The sequence below is a fragment of the Haliotis asinina genome, chromosome 3 (assembly GCF_037392515.1).
Source record: "Haliotis asinina isolate JCU_RB_2024 chromosome 3, JCU_Hal_asi_v2, whole genome shotgun sequence".
In the NCBI taxonomy this organism is placed as follows: Eukaryota; Metazoa; Mollusca; class Gastropoda; order Lepetellida; family Haliotidae; genus Haliotis; species Haliotis asinina.
In genome coordinates this window covers 38088149-38111640 of record NC_090282.1, presented here as the reverse complement: position 1 = coordinate 38111640, position 23492 = coordinate 38088149, and the positions used below count along the sequence as shown (strand labels likewise).

General features: G+C 39.0%; 1 protein-coding gene across 3 annotated transcripts; it reads left to right on the top strand.

Moving 5' to 3' along the window:
* Positions 1 to 3007: 3007 nt before the first annotated feature.
* LOC137276804 (uncharacterized protein C2orf50-like) lies at positions 3008 to 21769 on the top strand. Of its 3 annotated transcripts, none has more exons than XM_067808447.1 (4): positions 3008 to 3232; positions 18010 to 18171; positions 19514 to 19553; positions 20428 to 21768. In XM_067808447.1, the coding sequence occupies exons 1-4, from the start codon at positions 3186 to 3188 to the stop codon at positions 20614 to 20616; spliced, it is 438 nt and encodes a 145-aa protein (XP_067664548.1). In that variant the 5' UTR covers positions 3008 to 3185; the 3' UTR covers positions 20617 to 21768. The 3 variants fall into 3 exon arrangements, with proteins under 3 accessions (XP_067664548.1, XP_067664549.1, XP_067664547.1); XM_067808448.1 differs by lacking the exon at positions 3008 to 3232 and adding an exon at positions 13178 to 13414 and having other exon boundaries at positions 20428 to 21769; XM_067808446.1 differs by lacking the exon at positions 3008 to 3232 and having other exon boundaries at positions 17906 to 18171.
* The last annotated feature ends 1723 nt before the right edge of the window (positions 21770 to 23492 follow it).

Genomic DNA, 23492 nt, shown 5'->3' with positions numbered 1-23492 from the left:
GACTGTGCAAGAGGACCCGAGTGCTTGTGGTAACAGTCTACTACATTTGCTTGTACTTTTATTAAGTCATCGTGCCGTTGTACAAAAGACCCATAACACTACGAACGTCGTAATGTTAAGGTATTGGAATTACGATCACCTTAGAAGTAAGATCGTTTCGTATTAGGACACACAGGTTTCTTGCTTCCTTCTGATGGATATACCCACACTTATTCCGCAAATTGACAAGTGCTTTAAATACCCTTTTCCAGATATCAAGAATGCTTTATATACCTGATATGTTGGACCCTGGGACATTCAGGCGATCACACAAATGTCCAAATAAGATGGGTCAAAGTCTGTAAATTATTTTCCTACTTCAGGGTTTATGTGAAGCACGTGTTATCGATAGAGTATCATTGAAAAGAGACACGCACTTGGTACCGTTGACAACAATTTGAATCGACCATCCATTCTTTAGAAATTAATTCAGGTAATCACTTGGCAGGTTTTTACAGGTAAATTTCTCGTCCTGTCACATTTACATGACAAATAACATGGAGCTTGTATGAGTTTCGGATCTTCGGCGCCGCGCTAACAAATATGGAGTACTTCTCGATGAGAAATCAATATATACGCACAACAATATCTGTAGAACACGCGGAAACTGCGCTTTAATCGATCACCTTGTTAAAAATGTCATGGACACTAATTTCATCTTGTCAATAAGACATCAGTGATCCCGATGATCAAGGCTACTTAAATCTGTCTTATGTTAAGCGTGTTGGACGATACTTTCAGCCATGCTGACTGGCTTGTTATGATACACGTGGTCCTTACCAAGAACATATACTAGCTTCGCGTTTCGAAAAGCTACCAAATCAAAACCAGAATAACTACAAAAATGAAGAGAAGAGAACGTACATTATCAAACAAGTGTCGTCTGATAAATCTACCCGCGCCTATACCGCAAATTAATAGGTGTTTGTCGAAAAGCTACTACATCAAAAACGCAAACAATACGTACACTAACGAAATGTGGTAGTTGCGTATCAATTCCGTAGATGCACCAACCGAATATGGTTGCCCTTGTTGACGTGCCCATGACAAGTCATCAGTCCTGATCGACATTAAAATGTCCCCATGACAAGGAAAATGAAGACAGAAACGGATTCGGGTTTGGGGATTCTAATCCTGAATCTGAATATTTATTTCTAACTTCATGTTCCTCCCATGACATTGATTTTTAGCATACCACGGCATTGCAAATGTGGTATTTACGGCGAGACTAGCGAATTCTTAGGGCTACGAACGTTTCGAGAAGGGCCAATGGCCCTTATTCTCGAGAATAGCTTTCCTGTTGTTTATGTTTATCATGAGGGTATCATGCTCCTGACTCACACGCGGTCATTCAAATGCTGAGCCTTTCATGAACATGCATGAACATCTTGGTGATCATGAACTCACAGTCAACGAAAGTTATAAATTTTATGCATTGAAAAATGCTTCCTTTCATTCAGAGTACCGACATTTGTATTGAACAGTATATTTACAATCGCTACCGAATTTCAAATAGTGCATATATAAGTTTTGATGTCAATAATCACATCATCGTTTTGCCACTTTTCTTACATACCACCATGTCAGAAAAATACAAAAGTTGGATTTCAATATGGTTTCCAAAATCCGACAGCAAAAGCCGTGTTTGTCCAACTCTTTCATTATCCGAGCCAGTGATACAACGGGAGACATCTGTTTGACTCATGGTGTTCAAGAAAAACTTTAGTGTGGCATATAGTAAGTATGGTTTTACCCCGTTTTAACACTATTGCGGCAATATCACAGCGGAAGACACTGGAAACATTATACCCGTGTGTAGAATCGAATCCGAAACTTCGGCGTGATGGTTAAACGCTTTAACCATTAGCCTACTACCCCACCGTCACTAGTCAACAACAAAGGAGAAGCGGTTTAAAGCATTGTTTTCCATTTTGACTCCCCTGTTCATCTAACAGGTAGGGGCATGTGGGTAAACCCGTCGCATGGAAACCCATGACCGTGCTTATTATAATACTCATACATCTGTGTCCCTACATACCAAAACATGCCTTACGTGAGGTAATAGTATACACACTAGATCTCTTGAAGGAGTTCCAATCCGCTTTAGAACATGTACGAGTTCGACTCCTGTAATGCTTCTAATCTCCCAGCCTATCAGCTAACTAATCACGGCTATCGATTTGCAATAAACCAGGCTTTTGTTGAGAAAACAATATACGGCGTTAGACACGCTCCCTGATAAGCATTGAACCGTTAGATGAATTGCAGAGCCAAGTCTGTTTCAACCCAGCAACAGTTACCTCCCTTATCACTACATATATCGTCACGTATTCCCTTTAGTTGATTAACAAGCTAGACTTATTCAGGATAATTACCCCTGCGTTGTAGTCAAACTTGTAAGCGGCAGCTTGAATAAATACTCCCAGATGAAACCAAACATGTAGCATGTGACGTCAGGAATTTAAAAAAAAACGTTAATAAAAGAGACTGCCATCGCGAATCCGATTGGAAGAACAGCACTAAATAGATATTTTCAGTTTAATGCTCTTTTGTGTCACAATTTCGTTTAAATTAATTACATTATTTACTATTTTCCTGTTAGTTAAATGTCGAGTTTGGATATGAACTCGATATGTGTATTGAATAAGGAATACAGATGAAAAAAATAGCGGATTCAACATTCTATATTTTTTATTAATAAATTTTACTTCATTAATGTATGGATTTTATTCCATGTTTTGGTTAATCTAACGACAACCTCAAAGGTTGTGTTGTTTGCACACGATTAACCATGCGTAATAACAAGATTGTAATTGTGAACACATCTTTATACATCACAACACGCGACAAGGTATCCAGTGTCGAAGACCGCGGTGAAAAAATCACGTGATCAAGTGTCTCGGAGGTTAGATTCCTTCGCAACGTCAGAAATCGACCACCGCTGCGCACCCACATCGACCTCCGACACAAAAAGTAGTTCGATAAATCCGCTAAGTCGATGGGTATTAGACCTGAGTTGGGACACAGAAGCTTGCTCACTCCAGACCGTGTCAAGAGCGTGTCGGGGTCTCACACAGGCGGACAGGTGTCATATTAAGATTTTCTCAGACTGTTCGTGGACAGGAATATTTTACACTTGAAACATCATGGCAAGCGGGATGGGGGCAAGCTATATGCTTGCCTCGTCAAAAAGGTAAGCTTGTAGATAGTTGCCTTAGCAACTTCATCGTGTTTACTATTAATTTTTAAAGCAACTTTATCGTGTTTACATGTTATTTTTTAAAATTATAATAATAAATATGAAAATATGAATGCACTGTTCATTGATGAAATATATTCGTATATTGTACATACATTGATGAAATATATTCGTATATTGTACATACATAAGTACATACATACATACATGTACATACATACATGTACATACATACATACACACACACACACACACATACATACATACATACACACATACATACATACATGTACATACATACACACACACACACATACATACATACATACATACATACATACATACATACATACGTTGCCATGGTAATTATTCAAATAATTTGATATATATAAATCTGTTGAATTTCATGGAAAGGCGAGGTTTGGAATTATTTTAATCACAAGAAGCCTACGCGATTTCATTAACTGATATAAAAATGTATATATTTCAGTGCTACAAATATGATATCCATGATATGTCTGTTATCTTGACAACCCCGATATGATTTATATCACATATCGATTCATTATCTACCAGATATATCGACTTAAGTGTAACTATGCAACAAGCACACTGTAGACATATCTGTCGGGTATGTTTGTCCACAAAATCGATTTGCATCAAATTGTGACATTCTGTATCGCACAATATGGTATTGACATGGCGTCAATGTAATACAGACACATGACAATGGTTGTCACCTAACACATACACACCCTCAGTTCCTGGATAATGTTGGATGGGACCTTAGCAATGTATGTCCACGCTCCGATGGTTCCAAACAGTCCCCTTTTCTCAACTGCCCGTGAAACCGCTAGATATATATGTATATACATTCTCGTTACTGGTGTCATTCAATGACCCTGCTGTAAAAACTTGTCCTTTAGAGCAGAGACACGACCTTTGATGACCAATTGACTTAGGTTACATTGTTGTTTGGAAATAGGGACATCTGTTGTCAACAGTTTACAAGATCGCGATATATTAGCTGTGTGATAAGTGTTTCTGTTGTTCGACTAATTCCAAAGGTGTTGTTTCGTCAAATATTTATGATCCTGTATATCCTTGTTGCTATATGGTATATATTGGGAATAGTGTGGCGAGACGTCGCGCATGGATATATATTTGAGTGATAGGTTTCCTATTTCCTATTTAAACTAAAACAATTATAACGTAAGCACATACGCGTGATCTGCCTGGGCGGAATTCTAGTGGTACAGAGATGACAAAAGCTAATGGACGATCAACTTTATTACTTTCACAATAGCGACCTTTCGGTATAGATTCTTGTACCAGAACTTCGCCATTGTGAAGATAAAGAAGTTGATCATAAAAGTTCCGTCATCTCCATATGTACATGCAAGTGATACAACAATGGTGAAAAATGATTCGTCTGAGCGACCTCTGTGTACCTGCTATGTATCTGTTACCCTTTACTCATATCTGTCTCTCTCGATTTATCAGTGTCTGTGGGCCAGAGAGAAAATATACCCGCATTTCGGGCGTTTTGCATGCTTGTCTGTCTGTCGTGTCAGCTCTGTTCTGTATTTGGAGCTGCATCGCTGAGCGTTAGTAAGCGTTTGGATATTTTGGGTCTATTTCTCTGCGAGTCTGTTGCTGGTCTGCATCTGTGCGTATCTGTCTTTGGGTTATGTATTTGCCTCTCTTTCGGGGCTGAGCTAGTCTGCGTCAGTGATTGTGTATTTGTCAGTGGGTCCACGTCTCTGTCTTTCTGTCGTTACTCAGCGTATCTCTTTGGCCGTCGTTGTCTTCTCTATATGTGTACAATGGTTTACGCTCATTTCCTGTGTCCCTTACCGTGGTATTGCTTGAACACTGCGCGGGAATGGCATGAAACATTACTTCTTCACTCAGACAACGTGCAGCGTCCCCTTCCGCCTGTATGTCCGTGTGCTGATGTATGTCTCCTGCAGAACTTTATCTCATCTCGACCCGAGAAAATCCGGGTAGAATTTGTCTTTAGTAACCCATGCTTCTCGTGAGAAGCGATTAAAGGGATCGCTTGGTCAGCCTTTGCTGGCTTGGCTGACACATGTCATTGGTTCCCAACTGCGCAGATCGATGTTCATGCAGTTGATCACTAGATTGTCTGGTCCAGAACTGATTATTTATAGACTGCTGCAATGTAGCTGGAATATTACCGAGTGCGGCGCAAAACTAAACTCTCTCACTCGTCCTTTCACTGAAATGACAAAGTAAGCCGTTATAAAACTCACTCACCAAACATGTGAGAAAACATTTATTCCATCAATAGAAATAAAGTTAACCAGTACGATAATAACAACCTAAAAGGACCACTAATTTACTAATTTCAGTTTGTTACAACCGTAATTCGTTGTTCGCATTTCGACTTGAATCTGCAGCACGCGATTAAATTAGAGCCAGGAGTATTGAAGTGATAAATCAATACCGATACGACAACTGATTCAAGGTCACGATGACATAGATATGAAATATGTAAATGACACGTATGTATAAACTGCACGTCATAGCCACCTCTGCAGTATCGGGTTACAAAGTGTTCGGCATTCTAATGCTATCTGCATATCTTGCACAGTCAAACTATACCTTGGATAACTATAAACACACTCGAAATCTGGCTGGGTAGGAATTCTTGAAGTGCAATGAGGGTTTTCTTTGCCTCTGTTAAAGAAGTGAGTCAGTGCGTTTAGTTTTACGTCGCCCTTAATGAAGGGCAGACCGACAAAGACAAGGGTGAGCAGACAGATTAAGCATATTTGGTATTGAGAAGCTATACATATCGGCGATTGTCGTCATCGTTTGGGTTGTTTATTTGATCTATGTGTGTGACTCGCTTTATACATTATAGATAAATAGTACCGGTTTACCCTCTTCGAACATGATACACAAATTATGTAAATATGGTAAACAGAGTTATCTGAATAACAAATGTCATGCTAGATATCGATTGTGCCAGCTCCTGGGAGATACCGCTACACTGAAACTGCATCACAATGCTATGCAAACAATTGGGATGTTATCGGTTACCATAGTTGCATATACAAATCACAATCTCATGATATATTTCTGTAACTCTAAAGCATCGGGTCCAAATCCTGTGAGTCCATTTCATGTACGCGTCTCAAGCGAAAAAAACATATGCTGAGAAGTGTGTAAAAACTATACTCATTCTTTCAGCCAACCCAATTCGCAGTTCGTTTGTCTTCATGTGGTAACTTTGTGCGAGTGGGCCCAGGTTTAGAACTGGTCTCAAACACGTATGCTTGTTGTAAGAAGGAATTAACGGGGTTGGAGGTCCAGTTTGCTGACTTGGCTGACACATGTCATCATTTCCCAATTGCTTAGATTGATATGACCTGTGAAGGTCCAGGGTAGAATATGTTTGCTATAAAAGGCGACTGTGCTTGCCGTTAGAGGCGACTAACGGGTTCGGGTGGTCAGGCTTGCTGACTTTGATGACACATGTCATCTGTTCCCAGTTGTGCATATCGATGCTCGTGCTTTTGATAGTTGGATAATCTGGTCCATACAAACCGCCGTCATATAGCTGGAATACTGCTGAGTGCGGCGTAAAACTCACTCACTCACTCGCATAGACTGATGCTCATGCTGTTGATCACAGGATTGTCTTGTCCAGACTTGATTATTTGCAGAACGCCGCCCTGTAGCTGGAATACTCCTGAATGCAGCAGCGTTAAACAATAAACAAACAAACAATGAAAACAAACAGACATTCGCAACGCAAGTCAGTCATATGATTTCAATTAAGGATATCATATGTTCGCCTCTCACGGCATGACATCAACTGCATAACCAGGTCCTCATGAACCTTCTGTATAAGTAGCTTTTAAATACCAACATCCTGTATGGTATAAAGGCGAACTTGTTATACAGGTATTTCTGTCGGTGTTGTAGATATGGCGGCCGCGTACAGCTGTTATCTTATGGGCTGTTTCTTCCCTGTGACTGACTGGGGCTGTATACATGTCGTGTAGATTACAATCTGGATGTTAGTAACGAATGGCTATGAGCCTTATCGCTATGAGCCTTAACTGTGCTCAGGCATACACTATGCGATATTGCAGGACGAGGCATGGCCAGCCGGGTCAGCTGAACCGGAACTGCAATGGTGTATCATGTAATGGTGAAATGAGAAATTTCAATGCATTTGGATAGTTCAATTAAAAACAAATACTAAAATACTATAGTTAAAAGGTAAACATGTTCATAATAGATGTTTACGATTTTAAGGGGATGGGACTGTCAGCAATTGTATACATTAGAATATAGAATGATATACTAAAAAAGTACGGGACACCCTCTTCCCCCACCCCACTGACATACTTTTATTACATGTACATGTAGTCTTTGTACATGACATGCAGGGGACATGCTCATGACATGCTCTACCATAACAGCGTCATCACCCCAACCCCTGGCCGCAATTATGATCGGTCCTTAATCTAAATGACGCTTCTCGGTAGGATAATTACATACTAGGCGTACGACCCTCCAGCCTGGCTGTGAAGTAGTTGATCTAGATTAGACATAGTAGTATCTGTGTTATTCCAGCGGAAGGGTTTACCAGGGAATGAAGCCTCTGTTATATGCGCCCGGGTCTGAAGCCAGTTGTTAGTATATTTTATGTACGTTTCAAATTCTTGATTTTTTTTCCATATTTCTATAAACTACTTCTATTTCTGTTTCTTTTATATGCAAATGGACTGCCGTACTAAGTATTTGTATAAATTGATCATAAGACACATTATCAGTTACGTTACATATAAGTTATAATGTGCTTATTTGCTTGTTGCACACTGATATCCGCTGTGTAGTACTGTTAAATACTGGAGCAGTACTGACTCGGCCACAGCATGTACAGACATGTCTACAACACAAACAGCAATTACGACGTGATATTTCTGACACTAAACCGGTATTAAACACCAGGAAGGTGATTTGGCATTGTGTGACGTCTCATTTACGAAGCAATTTGATTCTGGTTCATCAAAGCTGTTATTGTCCACAGTTTTATGGAGAGATGGAGTGGGGCGTAAACTACCAAATGTGAAGTGATACGTTCACAATCAAATCAAGATATTCGAATGAGCAAAAATAGTATATAAATAAATTAATAAATTGATAAGATAAAAAAAAACAATGACAGCATGCAATTATTAATTAAGTAACGTAAATTTGCAATCCGATCAAAACCTCATCGTTCAGAACGTCTCGCCATTCCGGCAAACGTCAAAATTCTAGAAAGGCAGTTTTAACTGTTTATGCACTAAGAATGTTTGTGCAAGACTGACAAAGCGAAATGAAAGACTATATAGATTTAAGACAATATTCTGCAAAAACCACCATGCCATGGCCAGATTGGGAATTGAAACCTCATAATAATTTATCTTTATTATCTTTAATATACGCTACATACTTCAAAGCCGTTTTATCGATGTTTCTTTGACAGTTATAAATGACGTCCCCAGAGGCAGAAGGCAACTCCAATATGGAACTCCTTCTCTCAGTCCTCGACTGGATTAAATCTTGACGTTTGTCGCTATGCAGTTAATCTGGTTATGCAATTTACTTCACGTGCTTGAGTCTTGATGGCTACCCGGCTCCACGTCATGTCACAAATCATGACGTTACGTGTGGAAGTGGGGGTTTATCGTTATATCGTCTCGGGCTGCTTTCTACAATCCGATCAAAGCCTTATCGTTCAGAACAACTCGGCCCTTTCCGGCAAAAGACAAAAGACAAGTAGGTTTAACTGTTTATACACCAAGAATATTTTAGCTAGCTCGCAAAGGCGAAGGAAAGGCAAGTGTAAATATAAGCCAGTTTTAGAACAAAGACAGCTTCGTTTAAGAGGCCAGGATCAATGTCCATTGAACTACGTTTATAAGGAAAACGCTTACAAGGGACTGGCGGATAAAACCGACTACGCTGTTTAGTCCCGCCGCTTGCCATATGGTTTATTCGAAATACGCATACCAGACCATGGTTATGTCGAACGTAAACCAGTGGTCGTATTTATGACCGTAGTTTAGTACTTTGTGTACAGGATATGATGCTACTCAGTAATTCACGAGGTCGACCATAACACATTGTTAGCTTGCACTTCTCCATCTGAACAAATACGTGATTGAAGAATTGATTTTAATAAAATTTGTTTTGGTGTTATGAAGATAACCACATAAATGAAACGATGTAAAAGGTCGTGTAGTGTAATGGGTTTACCCAAAATCTTCACTTATATTTTTACGTTTATTCCTTCGGGGACATAAAGATATTTGAGAACGCGATCTGATTTCTTTTTGGTTTACAGGCTGCATAAACACATGCTTGATTAAGTGAACATAGGTTCGTTTGCATTATTTATAATAAAGTCTGTTTGGTGATTTAATTTGTCTCCTAACGCTGTGATCTGATGTAGGAAACATGCTTGTCTTGAACAACGGGTAGCGCAATGTTTTCCGATGAGTTTGGACTTTGAGTAACGGTGTGTCCAGTTTCGGTGTCTTAATTCATTGCGTTATTGCGTTCATTACATCAATCACCAGTTGTCTAAGCAAGACTAGATTATCTGCAAGCCACAGTCATAAAGGTGGAATATTAACTTCCGTGAAATAACAAAAAAAACAAAAAAAAAACAAAAAACAAAAAAACCCAAAACAACAAGAAACAAAATCCCTGAGAAACTACACACAAGATAACAGTATAGGACAAACAAAACAATAAACATGTTGTTGACTTTGTAAACGCAATACTATATGAAATATTATTTTTACTTTTGCAAACTCCAGTAATGGCATTAGACGGACTAAGTATACGGTGCACGCCATGAACAAAGCCCTGAAGTGAGTTGCCAAATAAATATTGTAACTGTTCCTTGGAAAACTCTGAAATAAGCGTATTAGGCATGTACCTTGCTCATTCTCCTCTAAAGACCATAGAGAAACAATTCCCGTCTTACAGTAGTTGGTGTTGCATAATGTTTACTTCACAATAGTCACTGTTACACCTTCATTGATACCCAGCAAATAAAGAGTTACCATTAGTGCGCTAATGAGAGTGTATTTTTGACTGAAACATTAACCACAAATGATTCACACATCGATATATGTTTTCATAAATTTCTGGAATAAGACATAACGATGGAGGTATTCTAGCGTTCAGGCAATACGTTTCAATCCATCGAGCCGGTTCACCTGGGTCAGGTGCTAATGAGTGGCGCGACAGACACGTCTGTTATTCGCGAAACATAGAGGGTTAACTGATTGCTCGGCCTGGCTTTTACGTGAGAGAGTAAAATATTAATGAGAGTCAGAAAGTTGCTGCTGTAGAAATCGCACAACATCGTGGCTAAGCATGGTGGATCGGTAAGTAAGACCGTTTCCTTCACTTCACTTTGCTGATTTACTCCAGTCTGAAAATTGAAAACGATGTTAACACCACTGTCCATTGTACTATTTAACGTTTCTTATTATCATATCCTGTTTTAAAAAACAACGCCCTGTAGTAGATCAGTTGTAGGGCCCTTTACTGCTGCTCCGGCTGAAAACAATGTTAAGACAACTATCGACATTGTTTAAATTTAACGTTGCTTATAAACAAATCCTGTTTCAAAATCAGAAGAATGGGGTAATGAATCGCTGTTAGAAATGTGATTAATTTAACGTTCTTAAACAGTTTGGACTTAATTTACATGGTCTGTTCGTTTACATGTCCTGGATCTGAGCGGTTCTACTGTTCATTTAAACATTAAAACGGTCTTCTTACAGTCTTCTCTTTCTGGCATTCATATATTTTATTGAGTTATTTTTAAAGGTCTTATTTCATTGTCTATCTATCTACTATTAGTTTTATCATCAGACATGTTCGGGTTAAGTAGAAGTGTCTATAAATTACAAAGGAAGTCCATATACCAGACTACTGGCTACAAGCATACGGGTATGATGGAATCCATTTTAATTCGTCCTCAAACTTATGTCGTTGCCGGAATGAAAGTCAATACATTCATAAACCATAATATAATGATCAATGTCCCAAGTGTACTTTTTGCTGGACGAGGGCGGGTAACTAAAGCCAACGACGTGTATGTAGATAAAACGTGCTCGTGGAGATCAATTTCATCTTCTGATCTTAGCTTAGCGTAGTGACTAACCAAATCCGTTGCTAAGCAACATTATACTTGTTCAGGGTTGTAATTATATCATAGGTTAAATTTCAGCTTATTGTATGGCATTTTAACTGTTATTGGTAAATAATTTATCGATTTAAATGAACTTGTTTTGCTTTTATACCTGGGATTGCTTTATATGTCGCTGATGTTTGTTTTTTATCGTTTAGGTGTTTCGCAGTAGACATGTTATTGTGAATGCAAGGATTAATGCACCATCTGTATTTGCAAGATACGCTTTGAAGTAAACCTACTGTAAAATAAGACTAATTAACCTGGCTAACTGACTTTACTTAAACACGATCCGTTTAGAAATGGAGGACGTGTTTGATGATGATGATGATGATGATGATGATGATGACTACTGTCCAAGATATATATGATCATTTCAGGACTCAGTGATAGTAGTAATTATCAGGATAAGGCAAACACATACACATCTGCAACAAGTACACTTTATACACGCATCTGCGAAAAGCGACACAGAGTTCCAAATAGTTGCCTCCACCTCGGCCGCCAATTTGCCAATAAGTCTCGCACTAGCTATATGACGTAAGCATGAAACATATCGCACATTCCAAAGTCAGGAAATGTGTTGGTTTTAACAAGAGTCGTTGTTAAAGAGATAACAAGTATGGTGATGGCATTGAAACTAAACTGATATGTAGTATATCAATATATCAGTGTCATTGATATAGTAGTATTAAAAGTATGGAAATGGTATCATAAACAATGATAATGTTATCTACCATAGCTGCTTCTGCTACTGTTTATACCTGATGTTTTGAACCCGTGAAGATCCGGGTTTGAATTGGTCTTGAGTAAACCATGCCTGACGTAAAAGACGACTGACGGGTGGTCAAGCTCACTGACTTCCTTGGCACATGTCATCGTATCCCAAGTGCGTAGATCGATGCTCATGATTTTGATCACTGGATTGTCTGGTCCAGACCGCTGCCATATAGGTGGAGCAGTACTGAGAGCGTCGTAAAACTAAACTCATTCACTCACGTAATGTTTTGTGTGTCTATAAATAATCAAATCTGGATCATACAAACAAATGACAACATTATGACAGACATTCCACGACGCTGTCACCTGCCGAACACGACATCCGTTTTGTACATTTACGAACGCTTCTCGTCAGTACAAGGAAGAGAAGATACAGAACGCTTATTCGTAGCACTGTTTAGGCGCTGTAGGCGATATAATCAGCGTGCTGCATTTACAACTGACATGTATAATTAACAATCAATCACTTGCATCTCGCAACGGTTTTGAACACGCCAACAACCGTTATATGGTGATTACATCAACCATGCTTGTACAACGTTATCGATTCTTTGATTGTGAGCCTTAATATTGTATTCAAGAATTCATAGTTTTTTATACCCTATTCTAAAGTCACGTTGATTTTGTCAGAGTCATAGCACTTTTTCGCCTAGCAACACCCGACTGCATTTTTATTTATGAAGAAAGCTATGCAGTACCGAGGGAGGAATTCCGACAGATGGAAAAGCCACTTTTGACACTTCCATTTCCAAATAACACTTTATATCGGAACTATCTTAATATTCATACTACACATCAATGCTGTTGTTAGTGAAGTGTGTATAGCAGGTCTATAGCTATAAACCGTTAATAAACACGCCAGGAAGTATCGTTTGTCACAACTGATATTACGGTAACCGTAGCGTTATAACGGGGAACTCGACTACGTCCGTACATGCTGTGTCACAGTGTTTACTAAGACACTCGTACAGGTAGCATGGTTGCTAGTGTGGACGATTGACTCCTAAAAGTGAACGGTAGTCGTGTTTTGAGTGGGTAATTGTCTAACTGAAACGTGGAACAAGAAGAAAGGAACCACAATCGAACAGACTGCTGTATATACCTCATACAATGCAGAGGCAGACGACAGGCATTTTGTTTTCCTACGGTAGCAAGGGGTAAGTTTTTGACATTTGACAATGGGCAGGTACAATTTGACGAAGCGATGTAGAAAGCAGTGACATCCACGGTGGTGGTAGACAAAACAAAACAAATTCTCAATGGGGCTGTTATAAATTATGAATTACAATGGATACCAGTATAAAAGCTGGTTTACTGAAGAAAATATTCTGACTGTTTATTCATGTATGATTGTACAGGGTATCCCACTGATTTTAACGGTATGTAGCTATGCAGTATTGTAATAAACATTCCCCCATACAACGAGAATAACACACGTTTCTCTCTAAGATAGAAGTATATAGTCTCCCTGTTGAGTCACACTAGAACACATTAACTCTTTCCTTCTTGGAAACTGTCACACAGACCCGTCAAGATCCATGTTAAAACTATCTTCAGCAGCCCATGCTTGTTGTGAGACTAAGAGACGACTAACGGGATCGGGTGGCCAGGGTCGTTGATTTGGTTGACACATGTCATCGTATCCCAGTTCTCACGCTGCCTTCTCTAAACTAAGACTTCAGCCATTCAGCTGGAATACTACTGTTAAACAACAAACCAAACAACCTTCCTTTCTAATGAGTGTGTATATGTCGTAACTGTCTTGATAAACAGAGATATAGACTCTCCTGCCAAGAAGAGGGACATGCATGTATTCTGACAGTTTCCCCAAATCAGTACCATGTACGCATATCTTTTTGTTCAAAACTTTAAAAGCTTTCAATGTGGAAAAGTGGTGTCTCCTGTATCAAAACAGTGACGTCACGAATTATGACGTCATAATACATTACGTCAACAATGTCTGTATTATGACATCAAAGCTATTTGCATTACGCATTGCTGCTGCGCACGTAATCACACGTTCACACTTTTGCGTCATATACTGATAATAAGTAAAGTCCCATTATCATACTATAATTAGCACATTTAGTCTGCAAGCATTTGCATATGATGTAAAGGTACGTGTTGCTCCAGAAAATAATGGGTAGTGTTACAAGCATGGAATATGTGTTGGGGTCACATAGGTATAAGCATGCCAATAATTATATGGGTTGGTGAATTTGCTTTGCCAGATCAAACGAAAATATATTTATTTCTTCTGAAGTAAGGGAATGCCTTGAACATATTCTGATTTACAGGAAGGTTGTGTCTGGATATATTTCAAAATGGGACTTGTTTACGAGATGAAACAAAAAGGACCATCAGCAGAAAGAAAGGATAGAGTGAGTCATTGATATGTAAGCAACATGACTGGGTTGGTGAATATCAATGAGTGATTATTTTAGAACTGCATAATAATGGTTAACAAATCATCATATCGAGGATCTGGAATAATTAGACCAAAAACACTTGGGGTGTACACCTGGCAATTTTTTGTCAAATCTGTAATCAGCTATGACAATACATGATCAAGATCTTTTAAGCATAAACCTTCTTTACTCTTTTACACACACAACGTTTCGTTTTGTGGCTTAAAAGATCTTGATCATCTATAACAACTTCTAAATGCCACTAAAAGACATCATATGACTACATATTTATTTTGAATTCATGTCAAGTACACTGCGACCAGGGTTTCCAGGGCCGAGATGGTTGATGTTTGGGTGGGAAACGGGGCTCTGGTTCACATAAACCAGCAGATTGTAAATCTCACCATCACGAGACAAGCTACCCTCAGCCATCAATGAAATCAAGCTGTCTGTAATACGTCGTAACACTCTCACTGTTCATTTTTCGATGGTTCTTGATAAATCTCCTATACAATGCTGCCAACACGTTTACAACCAGCCGAGGGTTTTCGATGGACTCAAGTACATGACTTTATTGTCCACAGATAGGCTCAGATATAGGCTCTTGTACTAACATTACCTACACTCACACACTCGGGCCTGGGTTATAAACTACAGGTGTCTCACACATGCTGTAGATTCACATAGAATTGCGTATGTATAAATTATTCGCCGTGAACAAATTCAGAAATGAACTAGTATGCCCCTTAAGGTCGCAACATTTCTTCACGAAATAGATCGTTTTGTTTGAAGAAAGACAACGGATCTGAAAAAGCCGGTTAACGCGACAGTGCTGTTTGTATATCTTTCGGCTATTATGGGATTGAAATATATGCCTCCAAATCAGTACATGTATATCATTTGGACATCGATTAGTGGTAGATATAACTTACTGTAGGTATATATATATATTTCAACGTGCTTGTGAAACAGCATCTGTTCCGGGACGTCGCGTGGAAAGACTAACAACAAAATACTGCGCAGGTCAACGATGTCTACGGCTTCAAAATATATTGATATTGATATGTTCAACTATTCCATGAATTCGTGATGTGTGTGATATCGACATATATACAGCTATGATCACTTGCAAGCACATAATACCATGCCACAGTATAAGATATCCTTGAAATGCAAACGTTGAATTTTATTGAATCACAATAATGTCATTGATAAGTTGTTATAAGAACAGGCTCACATTTACGACTCATGCGACTTGAAGAGTACTCACTCATAATACCTACAGGAGTCTTGAGGAGTCAAACTTCTAAGAATAGATATTCAAGATAAAGGTTAAGTTAGAGTCTGGTAATCGAGAATAATCGATGTATGTATCGAAGTGTCGCTCCTTGAATAACTTAAATGTTTTTGATAAACGTACATGCACACGGTTGCTAAAAAGGTGTTTCCCCCTCATTGCATGGTATGTGACATAAACACTGATTTGTTGAAGCAATTAAATTCTGTTTTCTTACATATGTAAAAGCGTTTACGTGTTTGAAATACCTGTGTTGGTAGAGTAAGTGTCTAAGAGCGTGAATTGGTGATCAAATAGGCTTGATGGCATTTGATATAACTCGCAGTAACGTATGGTATGATACTTATAACGAAAATATCTGTTAAATTATTGATAATCGTTATGAAAATAATTTGACTTCAACTGTCAAAAAAGTTATGAACGCGTAAAACTGCACTGGTATACTGGCATGTTGCATACCATGTATATTACATGTATTTTCCATGTAGTTCTCTGTTAATCAAGTAATATTGAATAGAAATGAATTCTTAGTTTCGAGTCATTTTATATTCATCTAGCTCATACATGTGCAATTAGTTTACTTGATTTGAATTTATGTAGCTTAAATCACTGGGGTTGTAGCGCAACAAAAGCGCCGAGGTATAGATATTGTCACTTCCTGTCACACAATTATAAAAGGCATAAATATATGTATAAAAGAGTGACTGACTTTAGTTTTACGCCGCTTTTAGCAATGTTCCAGCAATAACACGGCGAAGAAACCAGAAATGTGGGAAATCGAACCCGGGTATTCGATGTGATGAGTGAACGCCTGAACCGCTAGGCTAACTCACCGCCCCCATATATAACAGAGAATAGTGTAAAACAATAAGTGATGAGAAACAAAACATTTAATTTGTTATTTTAAATGTGGTGCTCTTTAATTCAGAAGTATAACTCCCAGTATGTTGACGCTCACGGTTGTACTTTTACACCGTGAAACAAGAGCCCCATGCTCGCTGTTTTATCGATCAAGTAAGTTTTGCTATCAGACAGATTTGACCCGCAAATGCTGTCACACGCCCGCAGCAATCCTCTTTTGAAACAACTTATCATTATCCGCGTGCAATGACCTCAACAATCAATCGACAATCGTTTATTGTTGCCCTAGCCGCATGGGTTGTCATTGGCAACGTGTACACTGTGACGTATGCGGAAACTGGGAATTATTTATTTCGTTTTTAACCTGCACACAACTCAACTACTTACACAGAACAATTAAAAAACTTAAATCATTAAGAATTGTTGATAAATAATTTAATTTCTTACTACGTGTTTGTCACCCGTTTCGCATAGAAGTCGCGTTGGTATTGTGAAGGAGGTCAAAGGTAACAGGTCACGTCATGACCTCAGTGACAGTCGCCTCGCTGTCAATGATTGTTTGAAACATAACGGAGTTGCCGAAGCGTGAAGGCAGATAACAACCACCGTAAACATTACAGGACAAACGTCGGACAGGTTTTAGTCATATACATTTCGGAATACATGTGTTAAGACAGTGATCTGTAGGAACTTACAAAAGACAGTCGATCAGAGTCAATCATTATACGGAAATCAATGTATCTGAAGCTTTGGATCTCTGGCAACTAACCAGTCTATAAATGTGCAAACCAAAGCACATCTGGTCGAGGCGATCTACGACTTCGGGAAAATATTAGTATTTTATTTGTATGTATGGATTATACGGTGGCGAAAATGCATTGTTACAAGATCAGACGCCATTCATGTGTACACATACAGAAAATCAGCTGTGAAACGAAGTATTAGAAGAAAATCATTGTGAATCAGGAATTTGTGTCCAGAAAGGAACATTAAGAAAATATACACGATTGAAGACTTATCAGATCAGGACTGTACAGTAAAGAACAGAAGAGATCAGCGCTTTCTGTTTTCGCTGAACACCAGTCCATGCCAAAGGTTCAGTCTCCCAGCTCAGCTCCATGTTTAACTCCAACCCCTCGCTCGTTACAACAGGTCGTTTCCATATTCCTTCTTCTCGTCCTCGCAGCGCCTACCATGACAGCTGTATCCCCAAGGGCAAGCTGCTGGCTAAACCTGCATCTACCACCCGCAACTACAGCGAGGGCGACTTCCGCAAATGTGACAATGTGACGCAGGACACCATCTGGAAGGAGGGCGTCGTGTCTGAGAAAAGATGTCTCAAAAACTGGTCAGTAGACTTGCTTTTTTTATTAATAGAGTATGTTGCGATTCATTTGCAATTTCAGTATGAGCAGTGGGGTAACGGGTAAGGGTTAAAACGTTCGCTCATGAAGACGAAGATCCGGGTTCGATTCCTCACAAGGGCACAATGGTCATACTCCTTCGTTAGGTGAAGTGTTTCGTTTCTAAATGCCCTTCATAGTCTCTGTAAAAAGCTATGGTTTAAAGAAACTAAATATTATTTGTATTATTTGGTAATTTTTTCATTCGATAAATGTACTTTGAGCCTCAAAACCGAAAGTATCACGTGACGTTTATACGTCACAAAGAAAATCCTTTCTGCACACGACACCATGCAGATGCTACATTTGTAGAAAAAAGAGGCAATAGAAATAGCACCATAATATATAACTCTTAATGTGAGGTATAAACCGGGCTTTGAATGACGCCTCGATGGCAACGCTAAAGCAGTCATGGGCAAGTGATAGCAACATTCATACACACACACACACATCAATGCTGTATAATAAGGGTTTGTCCTCGACAGTCGTTAAGCGTGGTATCATGAACGCCAACAATCGTGAGACTCCTATGTACTTGTATTATCTGCAGTAAGTAAAGGTGCATGTTTGCGTGCATGCACAGGCGTGTAACGCCAGTTAGATAAACTGTTTCAGCGATTACGACAGTTGCAGTTCATGACTAGACTTTTATATAGACTCTGAATGTCCGATACTGCTTCTGCAATGTTCAGTCCGTTGACAAGTTTAGATTGTTTTAGTGAAAAGAGTCTTGTGTTAAGATAATTCAGCAATGGTTTTTTTTCTTAAATTACACTACAATGTCCGATACTGCTTCTGCAGTGTTTAGTCCGCTGACAAGTTTAGATTGTTTTAGTGAAAAGAGTCTTGTGTTAAGATAATTCAGCAATGATTTTTTTTCCTAACTTACACTACAGATATTTCACACGGGAAGGTCTTTTTATTATCCCAGAGTCAAGAAGATCGCTGTACAGTAGACCCTCTTTATAACGAGCACGATTATGACGAACTAACGGATATAACAAACTGTTTTTGGGTCCCGGTGACCTGATCTCAATTGTGGTCGAAATATGACTGTTGGTTTCTTTGACTTGCTATAAGCGTAGTTACTGTAATTACGAATTCTGGCTTCAAGTTAGCTGAAAATCAAGAAATTCTTGATTTTGGGAAGAAAGATCCGGAAATATATAGCTATAGAATGTACACATCTGCATAGGTTGGCAGATAATCCATTCTTCCTAATAGGCCCTTGATTACTTGTCAAGAGTTACCACATATTTAATTTTGTTGTTTCCTTTTGTGTTTCAGGGAAGACAACTGGGGTTTTCTCACCGAATTCGATGCTAAGGTAAATTACCATGGTCACAAATCCATCACATGATGATTTGAAACAATTGCACGAGAAGGGGTCTGCAAATTTCTCTATAGTTTTAAAAGAAATATCATTTGTTTAAAATATATGATGGTTACTATCTAAGAAGATGGGCGGTTGGGTAGCTAAGTTGTTAAGGTGTTCGCTCGCTACGTCGAAGACCAGGGTTCGATTCCCCACACGGACCCATTTCTGGTGTCCCTCGATGTGATGTTGCTGGAATATTGCTAAAAGCGGCATAAAACTAAAACTCACCTATGCGCTCAGAATAAAAAACAAATATGCGCTCAGGATCAATATATGTTTGAGTCATTGAGGAGATGTATCATGTACATTACTACATTGTGGAGGTCAAATTCGATATGCAGAGTTGTGTCCCTTAGGCGTGCCAGTAAGCTATGATCGGGATCCGAATCAATGAGTGAGTTTTGTGTTACGCCGCACCCAGCAAAATTTCCAGTTATGTGGCGGTGTCCTGTAAATAATCGAGTCTGGACCAGGTAATCCAGTGATCAACAGCATGAGCATCGATCTAGACCCACTTGACTCATGATATATTTTCATCCCTTGCAAAGCTAACACACCCTTGTAGATCGCAAGAGGCGACTAATGGACCCGCTTATCGTGCTCTGTGCCTTACTGACGCGCTATATTGCTGAAACATAGTGGATGCTACTTTGAATTTGACACACTCGCTCCTTCGACTGGATTGACTGACCCAACTTCAGTTTGGGGTTGCTTCCTATTGGTGGAGTGAGGCGTTAAACAAAACAAGAAGTAAATAAATATATGCATTGTTGAGTTTTGTTTATTTAATTTTTGTTATAATATTGTTGTTTAATTAATACAGGGTCAGCCAAAAGAAAAGGAGGAGACTCCCGAAAATCTTACCATCTTTTCTGATGAAATACCCAACACGAATTCCGGAAACTACGGCAACCGTATCGCAACAGATGTAGGTCATGCAATGCAAAAGATGGAACACAAGTTTTACAGTGACAACCGAAGGAAACGAAAAGAGGAACTTATATGCTACTAAATTTAGAACACTCGGCACACTTCGGTTATGTACGGAAACTTTACACCATGCATCGAAATCGATTTGCCCACAGTATGTGGAACACTTCTGAAGAATGATATATTTTCAAAGTGGTAATGCAGCCTTACACTATACCCACAACTCGCCAAGTAAGTTATACTGTTCCGTCCAAACATATGCTATGATGTTAATTAAAATTTCACCGGATACGTTTTCAGAGTGGACTCGTTGTGAATGAGTGCTTAATACCCAGAAGGTTTGGCCCCGAGATCCGGGCTGGCCACCTGGTATCTTTCTCGAAGCTGTCTTGTCCTTTATATTAATGTTCCCTGTCAATCTGAAAGCCTATCTGCAAAAACGTCTACTTTCTCCAAAGCGACCTTGACATGAGCACAAAAAGTCCTGTGCGAATTTGATATGCTAATTACTTTAGTAGATTATTCTTTAACATTCTAGTTACATTTTATAATTTGTTTCGTCGTTGATTTCTGTTTAGTATTTATTTTACATGAAATCTTTAGCTGACTGATGATCTAGTTCCTGGTTTGTTTTTCGTTCGAATATTAATTCACCGTGATTGTTAACCGTTTGTTAAAGAGTCGTGTGTCAAATGAATAACATTAAGCTGATTTGTGATGGCTGAAAGCGTCGATTAAGGCATGCGAGAAAATAAAAAGAAATGGCTGTGAACTTATCAAAGTTTTGAAGCCTCAACTTGGGCTCACATACCAGGGCCTAGATTTTCGAAGCTCTCTTTGGGCTAAGATGGTCGTAAGTTAATGTTAATCCATGGCACTTACGACTATCTTAGCGATAAGAAAGCTTCGAAAATCTAGGCCCAGAATTTCTGTCTCAAAGGACACCTGCATTGAGGATATTTGTATGTACATACTGTTGTATATTCTGTAGTCAGTGTATTGTACAGTTTGATTTATGTTTGTACATTAATTTATGAGAGATTTCACAAAGCCCATTGCAGCTGCTTGTTATCTATGTATTTGAATATTTTGTTTAATGTTATTCTTTTTGTTCAATGTTTATTTTTAATAATATACATAGTAAAACAAAACCGCAAACACCAACAATGAAAATTATATTGAAGTCATATTTTCAGAACCGTATGATTAATAATAAACTGAAACTCCACAAATAGTATAGTGTTCTGTTATATGGTTTGATGTTTAGCGTCTCACTCAAGCAATATTCCAGCTGTGTATGTATGTAGCATATCGGATCTAGATCACGCGATCCAGTGATGGACAGCATGAGCATCGACCTACGCAAATGGGATACAATTGCATCCCTCTACCACGTCAGCGGGGCTGACTGCCCGATCCTGTCAGGTACCACTTATGACAACCATGAAGATCACTTCTAACTGCTGATGTATGTCTTTTGGTTGTGTGGGAAATGCGTCCGACTCTGGATCAGTTCAAATGGCATCGTTGGAAAAATGCTTCTAATCTGGTATGTGAACGTTGAAGTGGCAGGTTTCATAACACATTCCAATTCGGTGTCATTTAAGGTCGGATCTTTTAGTTCCGTTACATCATTGATAACATGCTTGACACTGATTCATTGTGTTGACTAGAAAAGTGGAAACATAAATTATTGTGATGCATCCCCCAGTGGACGTGTGAAATGGATTATCGTCTATACAATGTATTGCATGTACAGAGTGATCTCCCTTTACTCAAGATATTTATAATGTAATCACACGATATACACAAACAAATATACTTTAAAATGCTATAAAGTCGTGAGTGGTTAGCGCTAACAATCGCATTTTAACATACTTTAGTTAAATATAACAACTGAATAGTTTAAACGGTTACATCATAATGATAACAAACCTTCGAATATTTAACAGTCTTAAACGGACACCCAAGCGGTTAGGGGCTGTTCATAATTGCTAGATGTGTTTGTGTGTGTGTGTGTGAGAGAGAGAGAGAGAGAGAGAGAGAGAGAGAGAGAGAGAGAGTGTGTGTGTGTGTCATACAGCACGACATAATCTAATGCAGTAATCTAACACATTGATATCTTTGGAAATTCACGTGTTTTGCTAGGTTGTTCGTTTTTTATCTGTTTTTAGGGTGGAGTGGGGTTTGGGTTTTTTTCGTGTTTTTTCTTTGTTTGTTTTTTTGTTGTTTTGTTTGTTTGGGTTTTTTTTTGTTTTTTGTTTGTTTTGTTCAGTATCATAGAATCATGTTTACTAACGCGAAGTTCGTTACACGTAATGATTATATATACCCGAAGTTATCTGGAAACAGGAGGTGTAACAGGTCGTGTTTTTCAATGTTTTCCAACCCCAAGTTGTCAATGGGAGTCGTCTTGGTATCACACTATCACTACATGGGACAATATGACTACATGGGACACCACCACTACATCCGACACTATCACTACATGGTACATGGCAACTACATGCAACACTTCTGCTTCATGCGACACTATCACTTCATGGTACAAGACCACTACATGGAACACCACCTTTACCTGCAACACTATCACTACATGCGACACCATCACTACACACGATGCTAACACTACATCTGGTACCACCACGACATACGACACTATCAATACATGAGACACCACTGATACCTGGCAAACCACCACTACGTGAGACACCACAACAACATGGGACACCACCACCACTAGACAGGACACCACTGCCACGACATGGGACACCACCACCACTAGACAGGAAGCCACTATCGCAACTACATGGAACACCACCACCACGACATGGGACACCACTACTAGACAGGACACCACTATCACAACTACATGGAACACCACCACCACGACATGGGACACCACCACTAGACAGGACACCACTATCACTACTACATGGAACACCACCGCCACAACGT

Coding starts and splice junctions, on each gene's coding strand:
- LOC137276804 (XM_067808446.1), top strand. CDS start 17,942: ATGTTTAACTCCAACCCCTCGCTCGTTACAACAGGTCGTTTCCATATT. Junction 18,172..19,513: donor AAAAGATGTCTCAAAAACTG/GTCAGTAGACTT, acceptor TTTGTGTTTCAG/GGAAGACAACTGGGGTTTTC. Junction 19,554..20,427: donor TCACCGAATTCGATGCTAAG/GTAAATTACCAT, acceptor TAATTAATACAG/GGTCAGCCAAAAGAAAAGGA.